Below are 24,365 nucleotides of genomic sequence, written 5' to 3'. Positions count from 1 at the left end.
CCCAAGAATACTGGGGTGATACAAAGGGCTGTTTTTTTGTTTTGTTTTGTTTTGTTTGTTTGTTTTGAGCACTGTGGTGTCATGGATGATTGACAGGCTAAGAAGGTCCCTCTGGCTCCTGGATGTGAAGAAGGGGCTGATAGGGGACAAGAGAGAGGCAGGGAAGCAGTTAGGGTGTGACTGCAACAGTTCTCCAGGTGAGTACTGTCTCCATTCAAGCTGCTCAGCCTCAGATCTGGGCCATTCTCAGTTCCAGTTTAAAACTTCCAGTGTCTCTCCATTGCCTACAAGATTAAGACCTGGCACTTTGCAGGGTGTGGAAGCCTTCCAAGATGGGGCTTCGCCCACAGTGCCAGCCTTGTCACTTCCCTGGCATCTGAAGCCACTTTCAGTCTAGGCCATCTCTGGGTACTGCTGCCTCCATCTGGAATAGTTGGTACTCACCTAGTTACCCTTTAAACTCACCTCAGGCACAATCTCCCACCACACCTATGAAGCCCTGATCCCCACAGCACTTTGGATAATTCCATTCTTCTGCAGCCAAGTACGTCTGCCCCACCAGAGGGGGACCTCTGAGAGGGCAGGGACTGTGCTTGTTCCTTGTCAGCTAGGGGCCTGCCACATTATAAGTGCTCAGTCAAACATCAATTAAGTGAACAGAAGAGTCTGGATGATGGGAAAACTTTAAATGGTTCAGAATGGGATTGACCACTTTAGCTATCTATGCAGGAGCTATAGAAGCTAAGGGATTTGGACATTTTTGCCTTTGAAAACAGCAGGGGTTTTTAAGGAAGGCTGCAGCAGTCCAAGATATTTGCTGGTGATGGAGCAACATCTGTTGTTGACATGGAGGCATGACCGTTTCTTCTGCCTGAGCTCTCCTATAGAAATGTGAAGCCTAGAGTGAAATCGATCTTTGGAGGTGGCTCAGCCTCACCTTGTCTTTCACAGATGAGGAAACTGAGGCTGAGAAAGGGAAAGAGATGATCTCAAGTAAGGTGGTAAAGATGTTTCCTGTCTATTGGGGCAGAATGGATTGGAGGTTAAGGGTAGGAAGCTCAGCTAGGAGGCCATATTTCCCGGTCTGCTGGTGATTAAGGAAACAGAATAGAAGCAAAAAATGAGATGTACTGAGGAGCTAGGATCCACAGATTGGTCAAGTAAGGGGCTGGGAGGTAAATGAGTAAGAAGGTGTAAGTTTTCTTTTGGATTTGTTGACCTCAGAATGGAACTTCAGGCTGAAACGTCAGTCGTGAAGCAGTTTCAGCCACAACAGCATACCCTTCTTTGACAACTGATAATATGAGCTGAGATCCAAGAATCCAAAATAACTTTCCAATTTCACATTTATTTTTGGTAACATTCTATTTGGGCTGGTTGGTTTGTTGAATGTCATTGTCAAGGGTAACACTCCATCTCGTGGTATAAAAATGATACAGCAGTTTTTCTTACTCTTCAGATTCTTCTTAAAGGAATCTTTAGAACTAGCATTGACCTTGCAAGTGGTATCACATAGCTATAGCCAAATATAATTTTAATGATGTCAGAGCTGAAGCCTAGAAAAATAACTGCCCTAGAATGACATCCAGAAAAGAAGCTCCCCTACTCCCCAACTAGATTTAACCAAGAAAGAAGGGGGATTATAAGAGAAGAAGTTGAGTAGAAATAAAACAGAAAAAATATAAATGCTGGTTTGTGAGTGACTTGTCTCTCACAGACTCTTAGACAAGTCTGAGAGACCTGAGAAAGTAGGTGAGTATTTTCCTTGAAGAATCACCCCACAAGGTAAAGAGCCAAGCATTTTACATCCTCACAATATATCTCTGATAGTAAAACACTCCATTGCTTTACCTATGATATAAATATGATATTGGCATGTCTCTAGGCTGTTCATACTATACCGGTCCACACCTCTCTATTCAGTAATACAACCAAAAAGTCAATACCAACTTTTCTAACTTGATGGCTTCCTGAACTCACTACCATCTACCAAAAGGTCAAAGAAATATTATTTCTGGAAGAAATATTATTTAGGGAACTTTGATTAAAGTCTGAGATGTCCAGCCTATCCTCAAATCTACCTTTTGCCAGACCAGCAAAGAACTTCTGGCCACTTGCTTTTTAAAAATTTAATTACTGGGGACCAGGATGGCTCAATCAGTTAAAGGTCTGACTCTTGATTTTGGCTCAGATCATGATGTCAGGATTATGAGATGGAGCCCTACATCAGACTCCACACTTAGCAGGAAGTCTGCTCAAGATCTGCCTCCCCCCACCCCCCAAAGCATACACTCTCTCTCTAAAATAAATAAATCTTTAAAAAATTGATCGACTAGCATTCACAGTTTTTACCAAATGCCTACCATAACATTCATATTAATAACTTACTTGTATAGTGCTTTATGGCTCAAACTCTTGCTGCACACAAGATCTCATCAGATGCTCATGAAAGTTTAGATATACATGATATAAAAGACAGATAAGGTGTCTCTTCTCATGGAGTTGACTCTAGTAGAGGGGAGAAGAAAATAAATGAACAAACCTTCAGAAAATAAGTATTCTGGAGCCAATAAAAAGGACTATGGGTGGTCAGGGAGATCTCTGAGGTAATTTTTGAGCTAATACCTTTGTTAAACAAGAAGCAGCCAGTCACCCTGGGATCTCTGGGTAGCCCATGCCATGCAGAAGCAGCCAGTTTACAGTGCGAACACCTGAAGTGATGACATCTTGGAGAAACTCAAAGCGGTCCCCCATGACTTGAATGAATGAACAAGAGAGAATGGTCAGATGCAGTGGAGGGTGGGCAGGGCCCACTCTGGTAGATTTGAACAGCAGGCGGTGAGCGTTAGCTCAGGGACTAGCTGGGTTTCTAGAAGCTCAAGGAGATTGCCTGTCTTCAGAGGCAGATGTTTCACAAATGTACTATATGATGGTCATGATGATCCTTTAAGGCATGAACCTGACCTTATTTTTCCTTCTGTAGCCAAGATGGACGTATACACAAGGACCTGACTGGAGTGCCCCTCCCAACCCAGCTGTACAACTGGGCTGCCCCAGAGGTGATTTTACAGAAGGCAGCCACAGTGAAATCGGATGTTTACAGCTTTTCTGTGATCATACAGGAGATTTTAACAGGTAGATCCAAGAGCATATTGACTGTGACCAGAGTCTCTACTCTTAGATTAGATTTTTTCCCTCAAGAGTTACTTAGTTTTATGAAAATGCAGGACATAGAAAATCTCTTTAAGGAAACTTCTTTGTGCTTATGGAAGATATGAGATGATCTCCCAGAAATCTTTCTCTTTTAACCTGTTCTTTGAAACTTAACAAGGTCCTCCTATCATCCTGTCATCGGCAATACATTTAACCTGAGAAAAGTTTTTAAACTGAGTATTGCTGTCAATGCTTAGGGGTCTCTGTGAGATGCCCCTTAAGAACCTGTAAATGAGGGGCACCTGGATGGCTCAGTCGGTTCAGCTTAGGTCATGATCGTGAGTCTTGGGATCAAGTCCCACATTGGCAGACTCCCTGCTCAAGGAGGGGGGGCTGCTTCTCCCTCTCCCTCTTCCCCTTCCATTGCCTGTGCTCTGTCTCTCGCTCCCAGTCTCTGTTTCTCAAATAAATAAAACCTTAAAAAAAAAAAAAAAAAACTTGTAAACAAGGAGGAAAGACTGGCCTTGGAGAAGTAAAGTATGAAATCAAACATACCTAGGGTTCAGTGTGTATATAAGCAGTGTCACTTGAAAGACACAAAAGCGTTTCCAAATCTGCAAGACCCTAATGTGAAGGAAGTGATCACATATCAGAAGACACGGAATTTTTCAGGAGAGGGGAGCACACGTACACACACACAGTAAAACCACATTCACTGAGGGGGGTGAGAGTCCCTTCCTATTTAGCAGTGTTTACAGTCTGAGAGGCAAAACCATACCTTCCATGAGAGAAATGCATTGGCTTTTGGATCCTGAAGCCATGAAATATTCCTTGTGGTGCCCAGGTCTGCCAGCAGGGAGCCCATGCACGCATGATTCTAGCACTGTCTCTGCAGCAGGGATTGCCCTCATAAATGGGTAAAGTGGCTTCTTGTTTATATGAATGGACTTCCAGGTAGCTTTTTCTATAAAGAGAAATTACTATTTAACAGGGTTGAGCGACTTGACTAAGGTTACCCTATTTTACCTGATTTCTTTTTTTTTTTAAACATTTTTTAAAGCATTCTTTTTAAAAAAATTTTATTTATTTATTTTACAGAGAGAGAGAGAGTGAGAGCAAGAGCAAGCACAAGCAGAGGGAGCAGCAGGCAGAGGGAGAGGGAGAAGGAGACTCCCCATTGATCAGAGAGCCCAATGTGGGGCTTGGTCCCAGGACCCCAGGATCATTACCTGAGCCAAAGGCAGATGCTCAACCGACTGAGCCACCTAGGTGCCCCTTAAATTATTAATGCTACTCTTTCCTATGATTTCTTCCTTAACAGATAACATACCCTGGAATGATTTAGATGGCTCAGTTATCAAAGAAGCCATAGTCTTGGGAAATTATTTAGAAGCTGATGTCAGGCTTCCAAAACCTTACTACGATATTGTTAAGTCAGGCATCCAGGTCAAGCAGAAAAACCGAACTATGAACCTTCAAGATATCCGGTACCTTCTGAAGAATGACTTAAAGGTAAGCTCTGAAGCCATTAGTTTATTTCAGCTTGCTCATCACAGTCGTTTAGGGAGCTTAGAGACCAGGAAGAGGCTAGAGATCAAGTTGTAGGAAGATGGGGAAATCCTCATTTCATCACACTCTTTCTGGGCTCCCAAGAAAAGGACCTTCTAGCTGCTTCACTTGGTGAGGACAGCCGGGAATTGATAAAGGAAGCTGGGGAAATTCAGCACATAGAGGGGCATAGGCACAGCATGTGATTCAGTGACTGAGAGCTATTGTTATTATTTAATTTAATTTAATTTTTTAAGAATTTTATTTATTTGAGAGAGAAAGAGAGAAAGAGAACACTAGCAAGGAGAGGCAGAGGGAGACAAGCAGACAACCCAACATAGGGCTTGGTCCTGGAACTCCAGGATCATGATCTGAGCCGAATGAAGGCAGATGCTTAACTGACTGAGCTATCCAGACTCCCCCTATTATTATTATTTTTAAAATATTGGTAATAATAATGAGTTAACTAATTTGAGTTATAGTCAGTCTGCCCAACAGGAAGAAGAGGGAATTTATTTGATACCTAGATCTGTTTCAAAAACATCAAAAAACTGGCTGGCTCAGATGGAAGAACATGAGATTCTTAATCTCAGAGTTGTAAATTTGAGACCCATGTTGTGTATAGAGATCACTTAAATAAAGAAACCTTAAAAAAAGTGACATTCAGATGATTATAAATTATATCCTTAATGATATTTTGCTTGTTAAAGGATTTTCTTGGAACCCAGAGAACTCCGCCAACTGAGAGCCCCACGGTACAGAGATATGAACTCCATCCTGATGTCAATGTCTATCTAGGACTGACCTCAGATCAGCTGAAAGAGACCCCTAACTTGGAAATAAAAGAGCTGAAAGAAACGGGTATGGCCTTAACCCACAGGTTAAGCATTATTTGACATGAATGTCTTACGACAGTTGTAAGCTACAACTAATCAACTCCACAAACTGTACACATCACTTACACTTGGAAATGGTGGATGCTTTAGGGAAAAATCAAGATCCTTGAAATTACTAAGTTAAAATTTTTTGGCTTCATATATACCTTGGTTCAATCCAGAACTAAGCAGTAACAACTAGTTTATTTCTAGCATGATTGTTCTTAGGACTTGATTTAATTGCTTTACAAATGAAAATGGTGATATTTAAATTCAAAGCTATTATCTGTTCATTATAGAAAACTTGAAATCATACAAGGAAGAAAATGACTTACTATTTTAATTCTGCCACTTAGAAATAACTTGTTAATGTTTTGGTATTTCCCTCCAACCTTTAGTACCTTTAGAAATCTTAGAATTCAGAGCTAAAAAGGACCTTGTAATCATTCAGCATAATATCCTCATATTCCAGATGAGAAAGCTAAGGGCCAGAGAACGTGTGGCTTGCTTAGGACTCCAGAGCTTATTATAGAGCTGGGATCCAGGCCAAGTGACTATCCTCTCTATCTCTTTGGATAGGGCTGGAAGCCTCTAGAATGGTGTCGTTCCCCCACCCCCTCCTAGCCAAGTGCTCATTACTTTCGCTTCTCCATCCTGTTCTCTGCAAGTTATACACCATCAGCCACGGGTGATGGGATGTCCATTCTGGGGTTATTTTTTGAATTATGATTCTTCCCATGATGAATTGCATTCTCAGACACTGTTTTGGTTACTTCTATCAGATACTCACCAAGAGCATGACTTTAACTGACATGAGTATTCAAACTCCTATGTATGTTTAAAAAAAAAAAAAAAAGCTATGAATTTAGTCATTAAGATTTAGGGGTCTGTAATTTCCATGTCCTGACAGTTATGTGTGTTTTGAACGCACTATAACTTAAGCTTACAACATTTTCCCCAGGGTTTGATCTGTCCCCAGTTTTCTACCTCAACTCATGTCAAAATGGAAATTTTCGTCTGTTAGAAATACCCTTGCACGCTCTGTGAGTGTATCTGGTAGTCTTCCACACCTGTGAAGGGACTGGGAAAATAAAAAGCTGCTTTCTCTATTCTCACACCACTTGAGCAACATTCCAGGGCTGCTTAGCTGCTGCATGTGATCACTTTAATCAGTTGCACGTTGCCATTCTTTCCAACAGGTAGTCGGCTTCATTCACCCAGGGGTCCCCCTTCTTCCCCCGAGAAAGCAACACCAGATCCTCAGGTCCTAGATCCAAGTATGATGACCAAGGAGATTCAGAATCAAGACACTGCTTCTCCTGCTGGCCCGGTGGCAGAAGAGGCTAGGAGCCCCAGCCCAGGTCAGGCAAGCCTCTGTAGCTTTGAAATCAATGAAATCTACTCAGGCTGTCTGGACAGGGGAGATGGCAAAGAGGAGCCCCCAGAAGCGGGTTTATCCTTTGAGGGGGCTGGACCAAGCCAGGCAGATGAACTAAAGTCCATGGAAGAAGAGCTCGAAATTATGGAGAGAGAGGCATGCTGTTTTTGTGAAGAGGACGAGAGCTCTTCAGGAGCTAGCACAGAGCTCTCCTTTGAGGATTGGGATTGGCAAAATGGTTCTCTTAGTTCACCCAGCCTGCCTGAGCCAACCAGAGGAGCCAAGGACCATGTGAGCAATAGGTGTGTGACCGAGGAGTACATCAGTAAGTGTGTGCTGAATCTGAAGATTTCACAGACATTAATGCACCAGAATGCCGATTTGCTCAGGAATATCCAACAGAAAATCGATAAACTTGAGATGATACAGAAGGAGCAGGAGGAGTGCAGGTCTTTGTGGGCTTCTTCAAGAGAGTTCGCGAACATCTATGACTCCCGTTCAGCCTTGGGCCCCCCAGCTTCCAGCTATATACCGCCTGTCATACAGCTGCCAGGAGGCCAGCAGCTGGACACCAGTGGCAATTGCCTAACCCTGACAAGGTCTTCCATAGTGAGAGACTTCCAAGGGGGACATTTTGGCAAAAGGTCCAGGAAAAGAAGTGGCTGTGACCGGAAAGCTGTCACCCAAGTCTCTGAAGAAAGCACTGGAGATCAGTCAGAGAAGAGCCATCAGGTACAGCTAAGAAGTGGGAGGCAGGGCTGTGTGAGCAGGATCTAGAACATGGTTCAACATTGCCCCTAAGCCCTGTACAAGGACTAACATAAATAAAACCAGCTCATAGTGGGGTCCTTGGCTTCAGGAAATAAGGCCTCTAGGATGGGACTCCAAGGTAGATACTCTTCGTCTGTCATTCCAAACCCAACATACAGCCCGTGTTCTTTATAAATCCTGTGCATCAGGTTGGACCATACGAAACTGCTGTTTTATAGGTCAGAATATTCAAGTATTAACAATTTAGCATGATTCACTTACTAAATATGGTCCATTGGGCAAGTATTAATTTCCATCCTCAATTGCTTATTCATTTACTCACTCATTCAATAAACATTTCTAGAGCCAGAGGCTCTATAGTTAAACCCTGGGATACGGTGATGATTGAGTCACAGGCTTTACTTATGAGTAGCTCCAGTGTGGTACAGAGGGCCCTGGTCATCAAAGAAGACACCTCAAAGGAGGCGAGAAGACACAATGGGAACTGGTCTAGGAGGTGTAGCTTGAAGCTTAGTGAGGTTTCAGAGTGGCTCCTGCATCAGCTCCTTAAGGGCAGGGCCTGGGTCTTACACATTCTGTGCCTTAGCAAGGGTACCTGGCACAGAGAAGGTACTTGATAAATGGTCATTGAGGGAATGAATAAATGAACAAGTTCACATATAGAGAGCTGGCTGTCTCTTGAATCCGAATTTTAGAGATGGATCAGCCCCATCATTTTCCATCATTTACCCCATACTCATCATTACTGAGTATGAAGCTCAAGCTCAGTGACTTGAACTTCCTGAAGTCCAGGTGTTACTGAGATGATGTTAGGATAGGAGAGGTGAGCCTCCTTGGAAGAAGGATTTTATTACTGAAGTTACTTAGAGTTGCTGGCCTATGGTGGTAAAAAGCTTGTCAGCTTTTAGTGGTTTTAGTTTTAAAATTCTCCACCTCAAGTGCATCCCTTTATGGCCTGCACGGGCTGGACAACAGGGTGGACAACTCCCACCGCCCGCACTCCTTACTGTGCCTCCCTGCCAAGGGCCGCAGCTGATTACAGGCACGTTTCTTCACTCCTAGTCTGGTATTCTTTCACGGTCCCCTGCTGAGTTTCAGTGAGACTGCAGTCCTCACTTAAAACGTTTGGGAAGCACTGGCATTTGTTTCTGTATAAAGAGAAGGCAAAAAGAATGTACTTAGACTCTAATTCTTTTTCTTTTGAAAATTCAGATTTCCTAGAAAACTATTAGAAATAACTTTTCTTATATATTATGTTTTGGTTATCTATTTCTGTGGAGTAACAGCAACAACAAAACCCCAAACTTAGTGGCTTAAAATAACAGTGATTTATTACTTTTCACAATTCTATGGGTCAGGAATATGTTAGGGCTAACCAGTATGATAATTTTCACTCCATGTGGCATAGGCTGGGATCACTCCCTTGACTGTATTCAGCTGGAGACTGGGCTGGGCCAGAAGGTCCAAGGCCTCATTTATATGCCTGGTGCCTTGGATTAGTCCTTTAGTTTCTCAGTTCCTAAATTTTTAATTGCACCAAAGGAAACATTACAAACGTCCCATTATTCTAAATACCTATTTTGAATATATTTCTTAGTATATTCTAAGCTCTCCTTGGTGACCATGACATTTTTCGGAACTGTGTTATTTGATGCTCCATAATAAAGTTGTTGCCTTCAGGCCCTGCTAAGGAATCTTTGCCCCCACGCAAAGGCCTCAGTAGCTCATACTTTAGGGAGCTTATGACCATTTTGTTTTATAGCATTTTAAAATTATTTATTATTTTTCTTAACATATTATGTATCCTTTGCTCCAGGGGTACAGGTCTGTGAATCATCAGGCTGACACATTTCACAGCACTCACCATATCACATACCCTCCCCAATGTCCATAACCCAACCACCCTCTCCATACCCCTCCCTGCCCAGCAACCCTCAGTTTGTTTTGTGAGATTAAGAGTCTCTTATGGTTTGTCTTCCTCCTGATCCCATCTTGTTTCATTTTTTTCCTTCCCTAACCCCCAAAACCCCCACCCTACCCCTCAAATTCCTCATATCGGGGAGATCATATGATAATTTATCTTTCTCTGATTGACTTATTTCGCTCAGCATAATACCCTCTAGTTCTATCCATGTTGTTGCAAATGGCAAGTTTTCATTTCTTTTGATGGCTGCATAGTATTCCATTGTATGTATGTGTGTACATCTTCTTTATCCATTCACCTGTGGATGGACTTCTAGGTTCTTTCCATAGTTTGGCTATTGTGGGCATTGCTGCTATGAACATTCGGGTGCACGTGCCCTTTCAGATCACTACATTTGTATCTTTAGCATAAATAGCCAGTAATGTGATTGCTAGGTCAGAGGGTAGCTCTATTTTCAACTTTTTGAGGAATCTCCATGCTGTTTTCCAGAGTGGCTGCACTAACTTGCATTCTCACCAGCAGTGTAGGAGGGTTCCCCTTCCTCCGCATCTTTACCAACATCTGTCATTTCCTGACTTGTTAATTTTAGCTGTTCTGACTGGTGTGAGGTGGTATCTAATTGTGGTTTTGATCTGTATTTCTCTGATGCCGAGTGACATGGAGCACTTTTTCATGTGTCTGTTGGCTGTCTGGATGTCTTCTTTGCAGAAGTGTCTGTTCATGTCTTCTGCCCATTTCTTGATTGGATTATTTGTTCTTTGGGTGTTGAGTTTGATAAGGTCTTTATAGATTTTGGATACTAGGCCTTTATCTGATGTCATTTGCAAACATCTCCTTCCATTCTGTCAGTTGTCTTTTGTTTTTGTTGACTGTTTCCTTTGCTGTGTAAAAGCTCTTGATCTTGATGAAGTCCCAATAGTTCATTTTTGCTCTTGCTTCCCTTGCCTTTAGCGATATTTCTAGGAGCTTATGACCATTTTTATGCACCCTCTTACCTTTGCACATCTTACTACCATCCCAGTGCAACACATTTGTTGCCTTAACTTGCTGCAGGCTAGAAAATATAATGAAGTTTGTTAAAATTAGAATAAGCAGATCCAGGATTTTCTCTTTGGAATAAAATACCCAGGCTTTAATTTAATTTACTTCTATTTCCAAAGTATTGTAGCTTTTATTTTATTGTGTCTTATTTTCATAGCATCCCCACTGATGGATTCAGGGAGATACTATTTTCCCTGTTTTATGGATGAGGAAGCTGAAGCAGAAGACTCTCTCAGGTTATTTCTGAGTAAGGATTAGACTAGAAGCCAGGGTCCAAGGCTCCTGCCACAAAGCTTGCTACCTTAATAATAATACAGGGGAAAATTATTGGACTTTTTAAAAAAGATTTTATTTATTTCACAGAGCATAAGCAGGGAGAGTAGGAGAGGGAGAGGCAGGCTCCCCACTGAGCAGGGAGCCTGACACGGGGTTTGATCCCAGGACTAGAGGGTCATGACCTGAGCCAAAGGCAGACGCTTAAACACTGAGCCACCCTAAAAGTTACTGGATTTTTTTTTTTTTTAAGATTTTATTTATTTATTTGACAGACAGAGATCACAAGTAGGCAGAGAGACAGGCAGAGAGAGGAGGAAGCAGGCTCCCTGCTGAGCAGAGAGGCCTATGCGGGACTCGATCCCAGGATCCTGGGATCATGACCTGAGCTGAAGGGAGAGGCTTTAACCCACTGAGCCACCCAGGCACCCCAGGTTACTGGATTTTTGAAGTCTGTTTTTTCTGCTCATCCTTCACTTGCTCCCAGTCTAGACTGCATTTCTGGGGGCCAACATTGCTGTGTAATGTTGTAAAGACCTCCAGCTGAGAGATGAGTTACTAGATATAAAATACGCACAGGGAAATCATCTTAGTAGGTTTGGTTATTTCTACACATTTAGTAAGAATGGCTTGAAAAATAGAATGTGAAAGTGAAGAGGAATTCCTTCATCAAAGCACTGAAACATGTTTACTGCTTTTTAAGCTACCAACTTTTTGTGGACCTGGAAAACAGAGCACAAGTGAACAATCACAGCCCACTCAAGGAGCCAAGCACAGTCTGGAAAGAAACAGGAGCCCAAATACCAGCAGGTGGGTTAACGTTTTGTTCTCTGTGTCACCGTGCCTTTAGACTCCCACGTGACCCCAGAGGCACTTAATGATCTTCATGTGTCTTGTGACAAAGAGACTGTGGGTGATGAAGAACACTAACACAGAAACAGATCTTGGCAGGTTTTCTCCTTCAGGTGAGCAGAAAGAGTCATGTAACGGAAACCTGTAGGAAAAAACATCGAAGATAAAGGAGCTGGCAGGTTAATCAGGTGGAACTCAACATTTGTCAAAAGCAAAGCACCTTGCTCTTCCAAAGCTGCCCAGATTGTTTTTCTTAAAAAAGGAATGCCAGGTATTCCATCTGTCAGTGCTCCAGAAACCAAACTATTTAGAAACAAGGGTTCCTCAAAATAAGCATCCCTGACTCCAGAGCAGGGGCTGAGTGGTTTAACTGTTACCATGCAGCCTCTGATTTCCAGCTAAATCTATGAAATGAATTGGCTTCAGCACTGATCATGGGAAGAAGAGCGTATGTGTACACTGAGTTCTTAAGAATTTAGGTAAAACAAATTTTATTTTGCATAGGGGTAATTATTAAAGGCCCATAAATGTGTTTCAAGATAGACTAGTCTGTCAATTTCAGTTTTCCTTTCCTGTGGTTAAATGGTAGCTTTAATCCATGCCTTTGGAATCAGTTCTTCTGGAAAAAAGTAACTTTTTGTTTCTCTCCCAGTGGTGACTGAGACTAATGACAAGAGTTTGCTTTTCCTTTCACATCGGTAAAGGTGTTCATTAGGGAGAATCAAGGAAAATAGCCCAGACATTTTAGTTCAGTGTATTTTACCTTTACAAAGGGAATTATTAGAGAACCAACTAACTGGCATCAAAGGGGTTAGAGCTCACATCATTGAGAGAAGCAGATGGGGTGACAGTATGGCCATTAGATAACAAAGCAAAGCCGTAGTTGTGGAATCCGATACACCCATTCACCATGTTCCCCCAAAAGAACAAAAAATGGACTAAAGAAAAGTTTAACATTTTGCTACCAATCCACTAAGTCTTTTTGTATGTTTTCCAAAGACGCTTAGCCAACTGAGTCACCTAGGTACCCCCATGTAGGTACTTTTATATCCTGACTTTTCATCTTACATTAGAACAAGAGCATTATCCCACTTTATTAAAAAATATCCAGGTTGTGCGCCTGACTGGCTCAGTCAGAAGAGTATGCCACTCTTGATCTCAGGGTTGTGAGTTTGAGCCCCAGTTGGGTATAAAGATTACTTAGATAAATATTACAAAAAGAAAACATCCTGCAAATGTGAACTTGTTGGATTTCCCCCATTGTTGAATTTTAGGTAGTTTCATGCTTTGATCCATTTTAAATAGGGTCGCAGTGACTTGTCTTTGCAAATTTTTCTGCACTTTGGATTATGTCCTTGGTGGATTGCCAGAAGCAGAGTTACTAGGTCAAAGGGTTTAAACATTTTAAAGATACTTGATAGCTGCTGCCAAATTGCTCTTTAAATAAGCCAGTCAAATCTGACCTTTCCAGGTCAGCAGTCTCTTGTGTTCTGGTCCAGTGGGGAAGCAGGGCATTCAAGATAATGAGTAATTCATACATATGCCACAGGTCCCGTGTTTTTGAGGAGTTATTTTAATAGACGATGAGATGTATATATAATCAAGGATATGTAGAGGAAGAAAGACTCCCTTGCTTTTCAGATGAGGAAACTTGATCCACAAAGACTGAAGTATGCCAGAGGCAGGCAGCTGGTTAGTGGAAGGTAAGGTCTAGAACTCAGTTAGACTAGGCTGAAGAGCTCTGAATGTGCTTCAGGATCCCTGGTGTCTTAAGGCCGTGTTTGAGAATGTTAGTTACTGTGCTCTCACTGACTCACTGGTGTGTCTGTTACTGGAGAATTCTGTGTTCTGTGGCATTGTTGGGGTGGGGGGTTCTGCTAGACCTCAGAAGTCTGTCTAGTGAAACTCGATTTCAATTGTGAGTTTCTTCCTGTGAAAATTTCTCAAGAGTATTTTTAGAATCATGAAATCTGAAATTTGGAAACTGAAAATAATCTTAGAGGTCTTCTAACCCAGTCCCTTCATTTCTTAGCCAAGGAAGACCTAAAGAATCCAGTGCCCAAACCAGGCTGACTCAGCTTAGTAGTGCACTTGTCACTGTGTCAAGGCACTCTAAGGGCCCTGCTGTGTCATCCAGCCCTAGCCAGGGCTCTACTAGGTAAGGAGTCTGTTGTCTGAACATTGTGGAGTCTTGCGCTCTCTGGTGGTGGGCAGGAGTCAGTGCAGCCCCAGGAATGATTGAGAGTAGGGGCTGGTCCTCTGTGTGGGCTGGTGGGCTCAGACTTGTGTCAGAAACTTGAGCAAACCGGTGTATTTGTGTCCACCCTGCTCCCCTTCCCCCAAACCTACATAATTTAGGATCAGTATGGAGTCTGTATCTTCTGAAATCTGTAATGCAAAGTCAAGAAATAATGAAGATGATGGAGAGGTACACTTAAAGTGGAAAAGTGAGTAAAGAGCCATCAGTTCTGTTGAGCCAAATGAAACTTAAAGTATATTTCTAACCTGCTTGTTATCTCTAAGTACACAGTCTGTATTGCACCAGCCTCCCACGTTCTTTTCTTCTGTTGGATCATTCCAGTTTAAAAATTAAGGCCTTTCTGATTACAAATGGCAGAAAGGAAATGTCTTTTTTTCTTTCTTTCTTTTTCTTTCTTTTTCCCCTCATCCTCCTCCTTCTTTTGTTTACCACTTACTCAGGAAAGATAAGCTTTTATTAAGATGGGTCTTTTAACATTGTCTAAATGAACATGTTTTGTGTTACTAGTCCAAAGAAAAGAGACTATCAAGCCTGCCACTGTATATATTGTTCTGTTCAGTGATTTATCTTTTAGGGAAAAACTTTTTTTCATTTCTAGACTTTATAGGAAGTATTTCCAATGTACATATATTGATGCATATTATATAATAAACGTAGCAAAATAATATGCAGTAGAAAATTTTTTTTAAAGATTTTATTTATTTATTTGACAGGCAGAGATCACAAGTAGGCAGAGAGGCAGGAAGAGAGAGAGAGGAGGAAGCAAGCCCTCTGCCAAGCAGAGAGCCCGATGCGGGGCTTGATCCCAGTTCCCTGGGATCATGACCCGATCCGAAGGCAGAGGCTTTAACCCACTGAGCCACCCAGGCGCCCCTATGCAGTAGAAATTTAATGTGTAACATTCATTATGAAAGTAGAGAGCATGTAGTGTCACTTTTGCATATCCTGTGGGCATTTCCTTTTGTATCAGTTTTATAAGCTTGAAAGGATAAAGTGTCTATGTTTTTTTAATACTAATGTTAAATGACATTAGCAAAAGTATAGAACATTAGGAATGAAGATATGCTCATGCAGATACACATACAAAATAAATAAAACACACACAGACACACACATTCTCACAAATGATTTCTGCCTAATCTAAAGGAGCTGGACAAACTGTAGAATCCTTTCCATTAGTCTGTAGAGATTGTGAGCCGCAGATGTTATTTTCTTATAAAAATCTTCACAACAAGTTCTATCTTCAAGGTTTTTGCTACCTTCCATTCTAAAATCAGAAATGTACTGAAATTCTGTCCTTCCTTCTGTTACCAATTCTTTTCTCTCTTCTTTTTCAAGCCCAACAGGGCAAGCTAGGGATGGTACAGTTCTAAAAAGACAATTATTATGACAATATGAGTTATGAAAGTATTATATAGCTCTTTAAGAAGGAAAGGCTTTTGTCCAGTGTTCACGGTTCTGTTTTAAATGCTGCTTTCCTGTCTCTCCAGTGGAGGTGAAAGAAATGGCAGAGAGAGTGGCTACTGGGCAGCTGGCGGTACCACCTTGGCATCCTCAGAGTGGTGTGTCTTTAGAGGATGAGGCTAAAAATGAGCCTGATCTCCTGCTGCAGCCCCTGCTGAGGGACCCTGAGAAAGTGGGCTGGCAGTGCACTGTAGAGTATCCCAGGAAAAATGAAGAGTCAGGAGGAAATGGCAAGTGTGACAAAATGGACAACAGTGACTGTGACAGTAACCAGCACCGCAGACAGCATGGGCCTCGAAGCTTTACCAGTAAGTTCAGTTGGAGGAATAGGGATAGATGAGCTCTATCAAGTAACTCACTCAAAGATAAGTAAGCCTCCTGGCATATTTCCTTTGCTTGGTCTTCTCTCCATTTGCATCTCTCTGGGAACCCTGAACTGCAGGGGAAAACAAATACCCTATTGATTCCCCTGTCCTTCCTGAATGTAAAGAAATCCAAAGATTCGTGAGTTTTCCTGTTACTGGAGCAGACCCATTTGCTCAAAGAAAGTTAAATAATCTCTACACAGTGAGCCTGTTCCTAGCTCTAACCTGGCAGGGAAATGAACCTTTCTTACCTGAATACAGTGGTAGAGGACTGTTCCCTACTGCCCATTTCCTCGTATTGCATTTTAAGCCAGAAAAACTTCACTGGCTCCCAGAAATTCTGTGCCAGAAGAACCCAGAGACAAATGGCATTGACTGTCATCACTTTATAGATTTATAGGTTAAAACTGAAGGCCATGTAGTTCCACTTGGTAATTTGCTTGCAATCAGGGGATGGAATATTATTTCTTCATTGTTTATAAGTCTCAAAGAAAGATGCATCTAAAATTTTCACTTAGGTAGAAAATCTACTTGTCTTGGGCTCCTTAGTGTTTAGAATCTGTTCCTTTTCAAGCATTGCTCTTGAATGGGTGGGCAAAAGGATTGATGATACAGGACCATGTATTGGGGTCAGGCCAAACTTACAGTCTCCACTCTCTGGACTGACCCTGACAAATGGGACATGGCCACTCTTGGCAGAATAGTCACTCACCTTTTCTCTCACACCACTCTTCTCCCCTTCCATGCCATCTAAATATCACTGAATGACTATGGCCCTGGTTCTGTCATCATTAGATATCAGGCACCTGTCTCCCAGAAAAAACGAGCAGCCAGAGCATAGTGAAGCCTTTCAAGCAAGTTCTGATGCACCTGTGGTCATTGAGAAATCTTACAGCGTAAGTAATATGGCCTGCAGAGCCAGGTTGCACCCAAGGACCTAATAAAGTCAAATTGAGCTGTTATGTATTATGCTAGTAAAATAATATCTGTAGTACTTCTTTTTTGTTGGAGTACACACTCTCATGTCTGTGACATTAATGAGGAAATCTTTCTTCCCTGCCTAAATACATTTTGAGTCATTTCAACTCAAAGCACTGTGTATCTTAGAGTTTGTGCAGAACACAGAAAGTGTCAGAGTCAGGAAGCCCTTGAGCTTCCTGTCTAGTTGGATAGATACTACCAACTCTAGAAGCACAGTGTGAGGTCAGGTATCAAAGCTCATGGCCCAGCAGGTGACTGAGGTCCGATTGGAGCAGCAAGAGCAAGGCCAGGGTTGTGAAGAGAGTTCCTTCACCTAGAATGTCCTCTAAGACCCAGAGACAGCTCTCAGTGGAAGGCATGTGTTCATGCCTGACAACTGCACCTCCACAGGACCAATACATTGAGGCTGCAGCCCTGCAGGGGTTTAACACACCCTTGAAGCATGCAGTTGGGCCACAGTCCAGCCAGGCTAAGGAACCAGAATTTTTTATCATTATGATATGATGACACAATCACTTAAAGAATATAAACAGCAACTGAAAATGAAATACTATAAAAATACAGTTGTGATGACATTTAAGATCTTTCAACGAACATACTATTGTATTTAATCATAGCACACAAACCATTCACAAGGACAACTTAGACAATTTTATTCTTTTTCTCACATGGACGCGGGAAGGATAGGCCATGTTAAGCACACTGGCTTGGCTGGAGAAACAGGTCTGTCAGGGAATTGAGGAGGGGTGGAGCAGAGATGCTGAAGAAATAACTGGGACTTTTGAATTTTCAAGTTTTATTTTTATTATTGAGATTGCATTGCTATTTTTTTCAAACGATTTATTTATTTAAGAGAAAGTGCACATGCACAAGCTGGCACGAGCAGGGGGAGGGGCAGAGGGAGAGAGAGAATCCTTGAGCAGATTGCCCCTGAGCTTGGAGCCCAAAGAAGTGGGCTTGATCCCAGGACTCTGAGATTGTGACTTGAGCAAAAACCAGGAGTCAGAGGCTTATCCAACTGAGTCACCATGTGTCCCTGCATTGCTACTTTTAATACCATGTTCCTTCATTTGCTTTGAAACTGTAGCACCCACAGAACTCCTCAGTTCTGAGCGGCCTCAGCTTCTTGGTCTAGAGAACAAAGTATCTGTGGCTGGCTCTTCAAGCTCAGGCCCAGCCTGGGTTGTCTAGGACCTTTCTTAGAATTTCAGAGCAGAAATGTCGCCCAACCCCCTCCCCCTCCATTGTGCAGATAAGGACTATGAGTCTCAGGGCTGTCACTGGCCTCACTTGCTGCAGAGGGTTCACAGTTTATAGTGGGGAGAGAGGGCAGAGGCAGGTGTGCAAGCAGGCAGGGAGGGCTGGCTCAGGGAGTATCACCCTGACTGCTGGGTAATTTTAGATAACCCCATTATTAACACTGCATCCAACTATAAAGGATTTGTTTATAATGAACAACAACCTAAAAGTGATTTCCTACATTATTAATAGGATCAATCCGTGCGATCAACTTGTTCACCAGAATCTTCTGAGGACATAACAGATGAATTTTTAACTCCAGACCATGAATATTTTTATTGCTCGACTGCTCAAGAAAACTTAGCTCTAGAGGTAAAAACCACATTTTAGGGAAAAGTACTTTTCAGCTTTCTCTATTGCCTTAATTCTTTTAAGTTGTTTTTATTGAGAAAAATAGCTTACACATAAAAGTGTATAATGTTGACTTAGCAGTCTTTTCAAATTTTGAGAAAACATCTGAAAAATAAGATGTTTGACGTCATATAGAGTTTCTCCCAAAACTGTGGTTCCTGCATTTGTACAGCGCTTCGTACTTTTTTTCAAAACGCTTTTCTTCATGTTACCTGATTCACATATTCTTCCTGTGGAGAAAAGAAGGCGGCCTGCTGTTATTCCTCTGTGTGAAGAAGTGGTGATCCGCATATGTGGGGAATTCAGCTTGGCAGGCCAAGCGTCGGTGGCGGGAGAGCCAGTATCAGAGGCCAGGACTCAGCATGAGTATGACGCTGGGCAGTGCATGGGGCTTTCTCGGGAACTTGCCCGGGATTGGCAAGCACCTGTTTGTACAAAATGTTTTCATTTATAAAATGAAGCTGTTTGGATTTTCTTATTCATTTGTATAATTTCTGCCTCACCTTCCTACTAACCTACCACCTTTTTTGGGCATTTTACCAATATGGAAGGTGGGGTGGAAGAAAGGGAGGATTGATTGTATGTTTCTTTTCTTTTTTTTTTTTTTAAGATTTTATTGATTTGTCAGAGAGAGAGAGAGAGAGAGCGCACAGGCAGACAGAATGGCAGGCAGAGGCAGAGGGAGAAGCAGGCTCCCTGCCGAGCAAGGAGCCCGATGTGGGACTCGATCCCAGGACGCTGGGATCATGACCTGAGCCGAAGGCAGCTGCTCAACCAACTGAGCCACCCAGGTGTCCCTGATTGTATGTTTCAAACACAACATTTGACTGACAAGAATTCAGTGATGCAAAAAAACATCATTTCCACTATTCTGTACTTCTGATAACTCAGAGTAATTTTTCATTATTAATCCATCAGCTATTCTTGATTTTACTGTGAGCAGATTGGGATGTTAAGAAAATCTTTAACAAAAACGTACAAAGTATATATATATACACATATAATGTACATGTGTATACATACATATATACGTGTAAGTGTGTGTACACATACATAAAGTGTAACATGGAGAAAAGTACACAGCTCTGATGTGTGCAGCTCATGGACTTGCACAGACTGAACACATTCATGTAACCAGTACCCAGATCAGGAAGCAGTCCTCCAGCAGACGCCCCCTGCCCCGGCCTCCTTTAGTCACTGTACCCTTTCAAAGGAACCAGTATTCTGACTTCTCACCCCAGAAAGTAACTTTGCAGTCTGCGCTATTTTTCCAAACTTTTTCTTCTTTTCTTTTTAACTTATTTATTCATTTATTTATTTATTTATAGATTTTATTCATTTATTTGAGAGAGAGGGAGAGAAAGAGCAGGAGTGGGGCGGGGGGGCGGGTGATGGGGAGAGTGAGAAGCAGACTCCCAGCTGAGCAGGCTCCCATTGCAGGGATTGGTATGGGGCGCCATCCCAGGACCTTGGGATCATGACCTAAGCCAAAGGCAGACACTAACAGACTGAGCTGCCTAGGCACCCCCCAACCTTTTTTGGGTTTTCTGATGAAGTTCCTAAGAATCAAAACATCTTTGTTGGAATGCTGGGGAGAGAAGGAGATAATGACATAAGGAAAAGTCACATAATTTATCCTCACAGTGGGAGGCAGGGGAGGGCTTATTGAGGAACACAGAGTACAAATGATCCTTAATGTCTTTGAAACGGGTTTGTTCTTTTTCTATTAAAGATGCAGGAAACTTACAAAGATTTTCAAGGTTTTAAGAACATCAGTAAACTCTCCTACCTTTTGATTAATATCCTTCATTCTCCAGTGACCCTTCTTCCTTTACCCTTTTATTCTTTTGTAGACCTCAAGTCCCATAGAAGAGGATTTTGAAGGAGTACGAGATGCATTTGCCCAACCTCCGAGCTCTGGTAATAAGCTCTTAAGGCAGATTCCTTCTCACTTGCCTTCACTTTCTATTAGGTGACAGATCTTTAGAGCTGGAACAGTCCTTAGAGATAACCTCCTCCAGGCCTTTGATTTTACAGATGAAGGAACCTAGGGTCAGGGATTTCCCTTCATTAGAATGAATCTCTGGCCCCTCTCCAGCCTCCTGACAGCCACAGATCATGTTATCTGTACTTCCCCTTGCAGGGGAAGTGGTTTAGTGGTTCCTGTTCCTCCTCCTCACCTTCCCTCTCTGCCCCCTCCCGTCTTTCGTTAGATTCCTCACCCCTATCGGGCACACATGGGTGTTTCGTTGTCTTCACTGAGCTGACTTGAGGGGTTTGCCCAGGCCATACAACTGGTTATAGACACAACAAAAACTAGAACTTGCTCTTCATGTCCTTTTCCACCCCAAAAAGCATTTTCCTTTGCTTGCTTAGCATCTTGGCAAGGAGTTAATAACAGCCAGTAGTGCGCAGTCAACATAACATCCTTCCCTTGGGAGGCCTTGAGTTCTATATAACTCAGCAACTGCTTTCTCTTCCCTGGGAAGTTAACCTTGGATCAGCTGCCCGGGTGAGGTAAGCTATAAGTGAGCCCCTGGTTCTGATACACACATTTAAAAAACAGTGCACTTTTACTCTTTTAGGGTGTATAGCCATCAGTTTTAAAGCCAATTACCTACCCCCTGAGCCATGTAGATGTCTCTGGTCATGTCTCAACATTCTGAACCCAGGCATGGCGGGCTTGGGTTCTGAACTTACTCACTCCCTTCCTCCTGCTGCACACTGTCTTCTGTCTCTAACCTGATTCATGCCCCTGTCACAGCCGAGAGCATTTTAAGAAGCAATAAGCTGTGAGATGAACAGTTAAATGCTCAGGACGACATGTGTTTAAAGTCCCCAGACCTGGGTCTTGGGTCATCCACTCTTTTCTGTGGAGCCTCTGTCCATGATCATATTCTGTGTGAGCCTTGCCTACATGTAGCCATTTCACTTCTGTTTGGAAAAGGGTTGAGTGGGATAGAGAAGTTATGGGGCAGATAGGTCAGAAACCCAGGGCTAGTTTGAGATAGACATCTGAAGTATGTGAAGAAGCCTGATTTCTACTCCTTTCCTGCTTTTGGCCTTTCTCTCCCTCCTTTTCCACTAGGGCTCTGACATGTATCCCTTCCATACCAGGCAATGCCATGGGTAACAACTGGGCATACTCTGGGTCCCAAGCCCAGTTCTGCCACTTTTTTTTCCCTTCCCACTGCATGACCTTGGGCAAGTCATTTCACCCCAGGACTTCTCTCTCCTTTTATACAAAGGAGAGAGACTCTAAAATCTTGAAGTGTTCCTCCAGCTCTAATTGTGTTTATTAGGCATTCCATTAGGCTTTCTAGGTATTTGAACAAGTGTCATGAGAAGAACCCCAGTGCTTCTCTGCTGGTGGGGTAGAGACCTCCTTCGTATCTGCTAAAGGTGACACTGCTTTGGTGGCCTTCCCCATTGCCCACTACACCACGTGTTCCTAAGGAATGGCAAGGGGATCATGAACATTTGCCAAGAGGGAAGGCTCTATAAACCAGAGCAGTATGGTGGTGGGAAGGAATATGGATAGTGGCCCTGTTTGGCCTGAGATCAGCAAAGTATCTTACTGAGAATTGGTGGGAAGTAACTTTGGACACTTGATGTCAGGAAGAACAGAAGAGAGTTGAATTAGTGTTGTCTCACCACCCTGTGCTTTAAGTGGGGCCTGATGGCTGGCCAAGAGGCCCAGTTAGCCCTCTGGGAATGCCCAGCTAATGGTCTTTTCTGTTTGGAATCTTTACTGAACAAACAGTTCTTGGTTTCAACGCCCCCTGGTGTCTGTTGACAGGAACCAGGTCAGTTTGCCTTCCTGAAAAGACAAAACAACATTTGTCTCCAGAAATAACTGAGTGGTTATAACTGAAAGGCCAGTAAATGGCTTGATTGTATTCTGAGTGTCAGAATGTAGTTACCCCCTCGGAGCAAGGAAAATAAACTTTCAGAGCAAAAACCACTCCTACAGCACTCAATCCAAACCCAATTAGGAAGCACTTTGTTTATTCAGATTATTTCTCATTCTGGACCAGACCAAGGGGAATTCTAGGGAGTGAAAATAACAGTCTGAGTTGGCAAAAGTTCAATTAAAAAATGCATTTACTTTATTCTTTCAGGTGAAGAAAAGTTCCAAATGAGAAAAAGACCTGGAAGGAATGCTGAGATTTTGGCCAGGTCTCAATTCCAACCCATACGAAGGTATGTGCTAGTATTTTATTCACAGTTTCAGGCTCACAGAAGTAATGTTAAGTAATGATAATACCCGTATTTATATATTGCTTGTTGTCAAGTGTTCTAGCCACCATGATGAGGGAGCAGGAGGCTGGCTGAAGACAAAGCAAAAGCTGGCACCTTGCATCCCCTCTCCATCAGCTCCCCCTGAGTCATATATGTAGCATCCCTCAGGCAGCCCTGACTGCCATGAACAATAAGCAAATAGTTAACTTGCAGAGCTCACAATCCTGCTAGACAGGAGTCTCCCTTGGCTTACAAATGTTCTAAATCTCACTAACAAAGACAATTGATAGCAGGATTGTGACACCCCACCAAAAAGTCTCCCAACTATCTTAATGTTAATGGCTGGTCTAAAGACAACATTGATCCAGCAGCAAGGGCAAGGCCTCCGGCAGGCCTGGAACATCCTGGCACCTTGTAGGTCCTCTTTAGCATATGAAAACTCCACTGACACCTCCCTTCCCCTCACCTTCCCCCAGCCTCGGTACATAACCTGCCATCCCTCAAAACCCGGGGCAGCAGCTCTTCCTGCCCACGGGTCCTGTCCCCGTGCTTTAATAAACCACCATTTTGCACCAAAGAGGTCTCAAGAATTCTTTCTTGGTCATCGGCTCCGGACCTCAGCCCACCAAACCTCACCTAGGTTCTAGAACTTCATCAACCATGTCAGAAAAATTAGCTTTGGGCACCTTAACTTTCTTAGGACTTGTTCAACAGGATTGTGAAGAATTATGAACAGGAGTCATTACCTGTATTCAATGATAATTCAGTCATTATCTGTATTCTTGTATTCAGGAGTCATTATCTGTATTCAGAAATCTGAATACTGATTTCTCATTACAGAGAAATGAAGACTTAATATTCATATAAAAACATAGACATATGGGCGCATGGGTGGTACAGTAGGTTGAGCATCTGACTCTTGGTTTTCCCTCAGGGCGTGATCTCATGAGCATGGAGTCTGCTTGGGATCCTCTCTCTCTTCCTTTTCACCTCCTGCTCATGCTCTCTCTCAAATAAATCAATCTTAAAGGAAACACATACCTGAATGTTTATAGCAACTTTATTTATTTACTTATTTTTGTGACTTTATTTGTAATAACCCAAAACTGGAAACCCAAATGTTGTCCACAAGTCAAGGATTTTACAGGCTGGTACATCCAATACTATGGAATACACCCCAGCAACAAAAAAGAATGAACTATTGATAACATTTAACAATCTGGATAGATGTCCGGAGGGTTGTGCTGGGTAGAAAGAGCAATCCCCCAAAGTTATTCTATGACTCCACTTATATAACATTTTCGAAATTATAAAATTATTTGAGTAGTTTCCAGGGAATAAGGTAGAGGCAGGCAGTAGGAGGGAAGTAGACATGCCTATGAAACTGATGAAGTTCTAGAACCTAGGTGAGGTTTGGTGGGCTGAGGTCTGGAGCCGATGACCAAGAAAGAATTCTTGAGACCTCTTTGGTACAAAATGGTGGTTTATTAAAGCACGGGGACAGGACCCGTGGGCAGGAAGAGCTGCTGCCCCGGGTTTTGAGGGATGGCAGGTTATGTACCCTGCTGTTGGGGGAAGGTGAGGGGAA

At 42.6% G+C, this 24,365-nt stretch overlaps 1 protein-coding gene across 1 annotated transcript in view; it reads left to right on the top strand.

The window, feature by feature from the left end:
- The window catches only part of TEX14 (testis expressed 14, intercellular bridge forming factor), a 73,267-nt gene that overhangs the window by 18,080 nt on the left and 30,822 nt on the right, over positions 1-24,365 (top strand). Inside the window, exons 10-21 of the mRNA XM_059379005.1 lie at positions 2,984-3,135; positions 4,475-4,665; positions 5,412-5,562; positions 6,776-7,686; positions 11,667-11,773; positions 13,848-13,973; positions 14,174-14,262; positions 15,566-15,847; positions 16,700-16,800; positions 18,377-18,496; positions 20,389-20,455; positions 22,657-22,738. Of these exons, the coding sequence (XP_059234988.1) occupies positions 2,984-3,135; positions 4,475-4,665; positions 5,412-5,562; positions 6,776-7,686; positions 11,667-11,773; positions 13,848-13,973; positions 14,174-14,262; positions 15,566-15,847; positions 16,700-16,800; positions 18,377-18,496; positions 20,389-20,455; positions 22,657-22,738 (2,379 nt within the window). The remainder of the gene's footprint in view (positions 1-2,983; positions 3,136-4,474; positions 4,666-5,411; positions 5,563-6,775; positions 7,687-11,666; positions 11,774-13,847; positions 13,974-14,173; positions 14,263-15,565; positions 15,848-16,699; positions 16,801-18,376; positions 18,497-20,388; positions 20,456-22,656; positions 22,739-24,365) is intronic.

The sequence above is a fragment of the Mustela nigripes genome, chromosome 16, assembly GCF_022355385.1.
Source record: "Mustela nigripes isolate SB6536 chromosome 16, MUSNIG.SB6536, whole genome shotgun sequence".
Classification (NCBI taxonomy): Eukaryota; Metazoa; Chordata; class Mammalia; order Carnivora; family Mustelidae; genus Mustela; species Mustela nigripes.
This window is presented reverse-complemented; position numbering and strand designations above follow the sequence as displayed.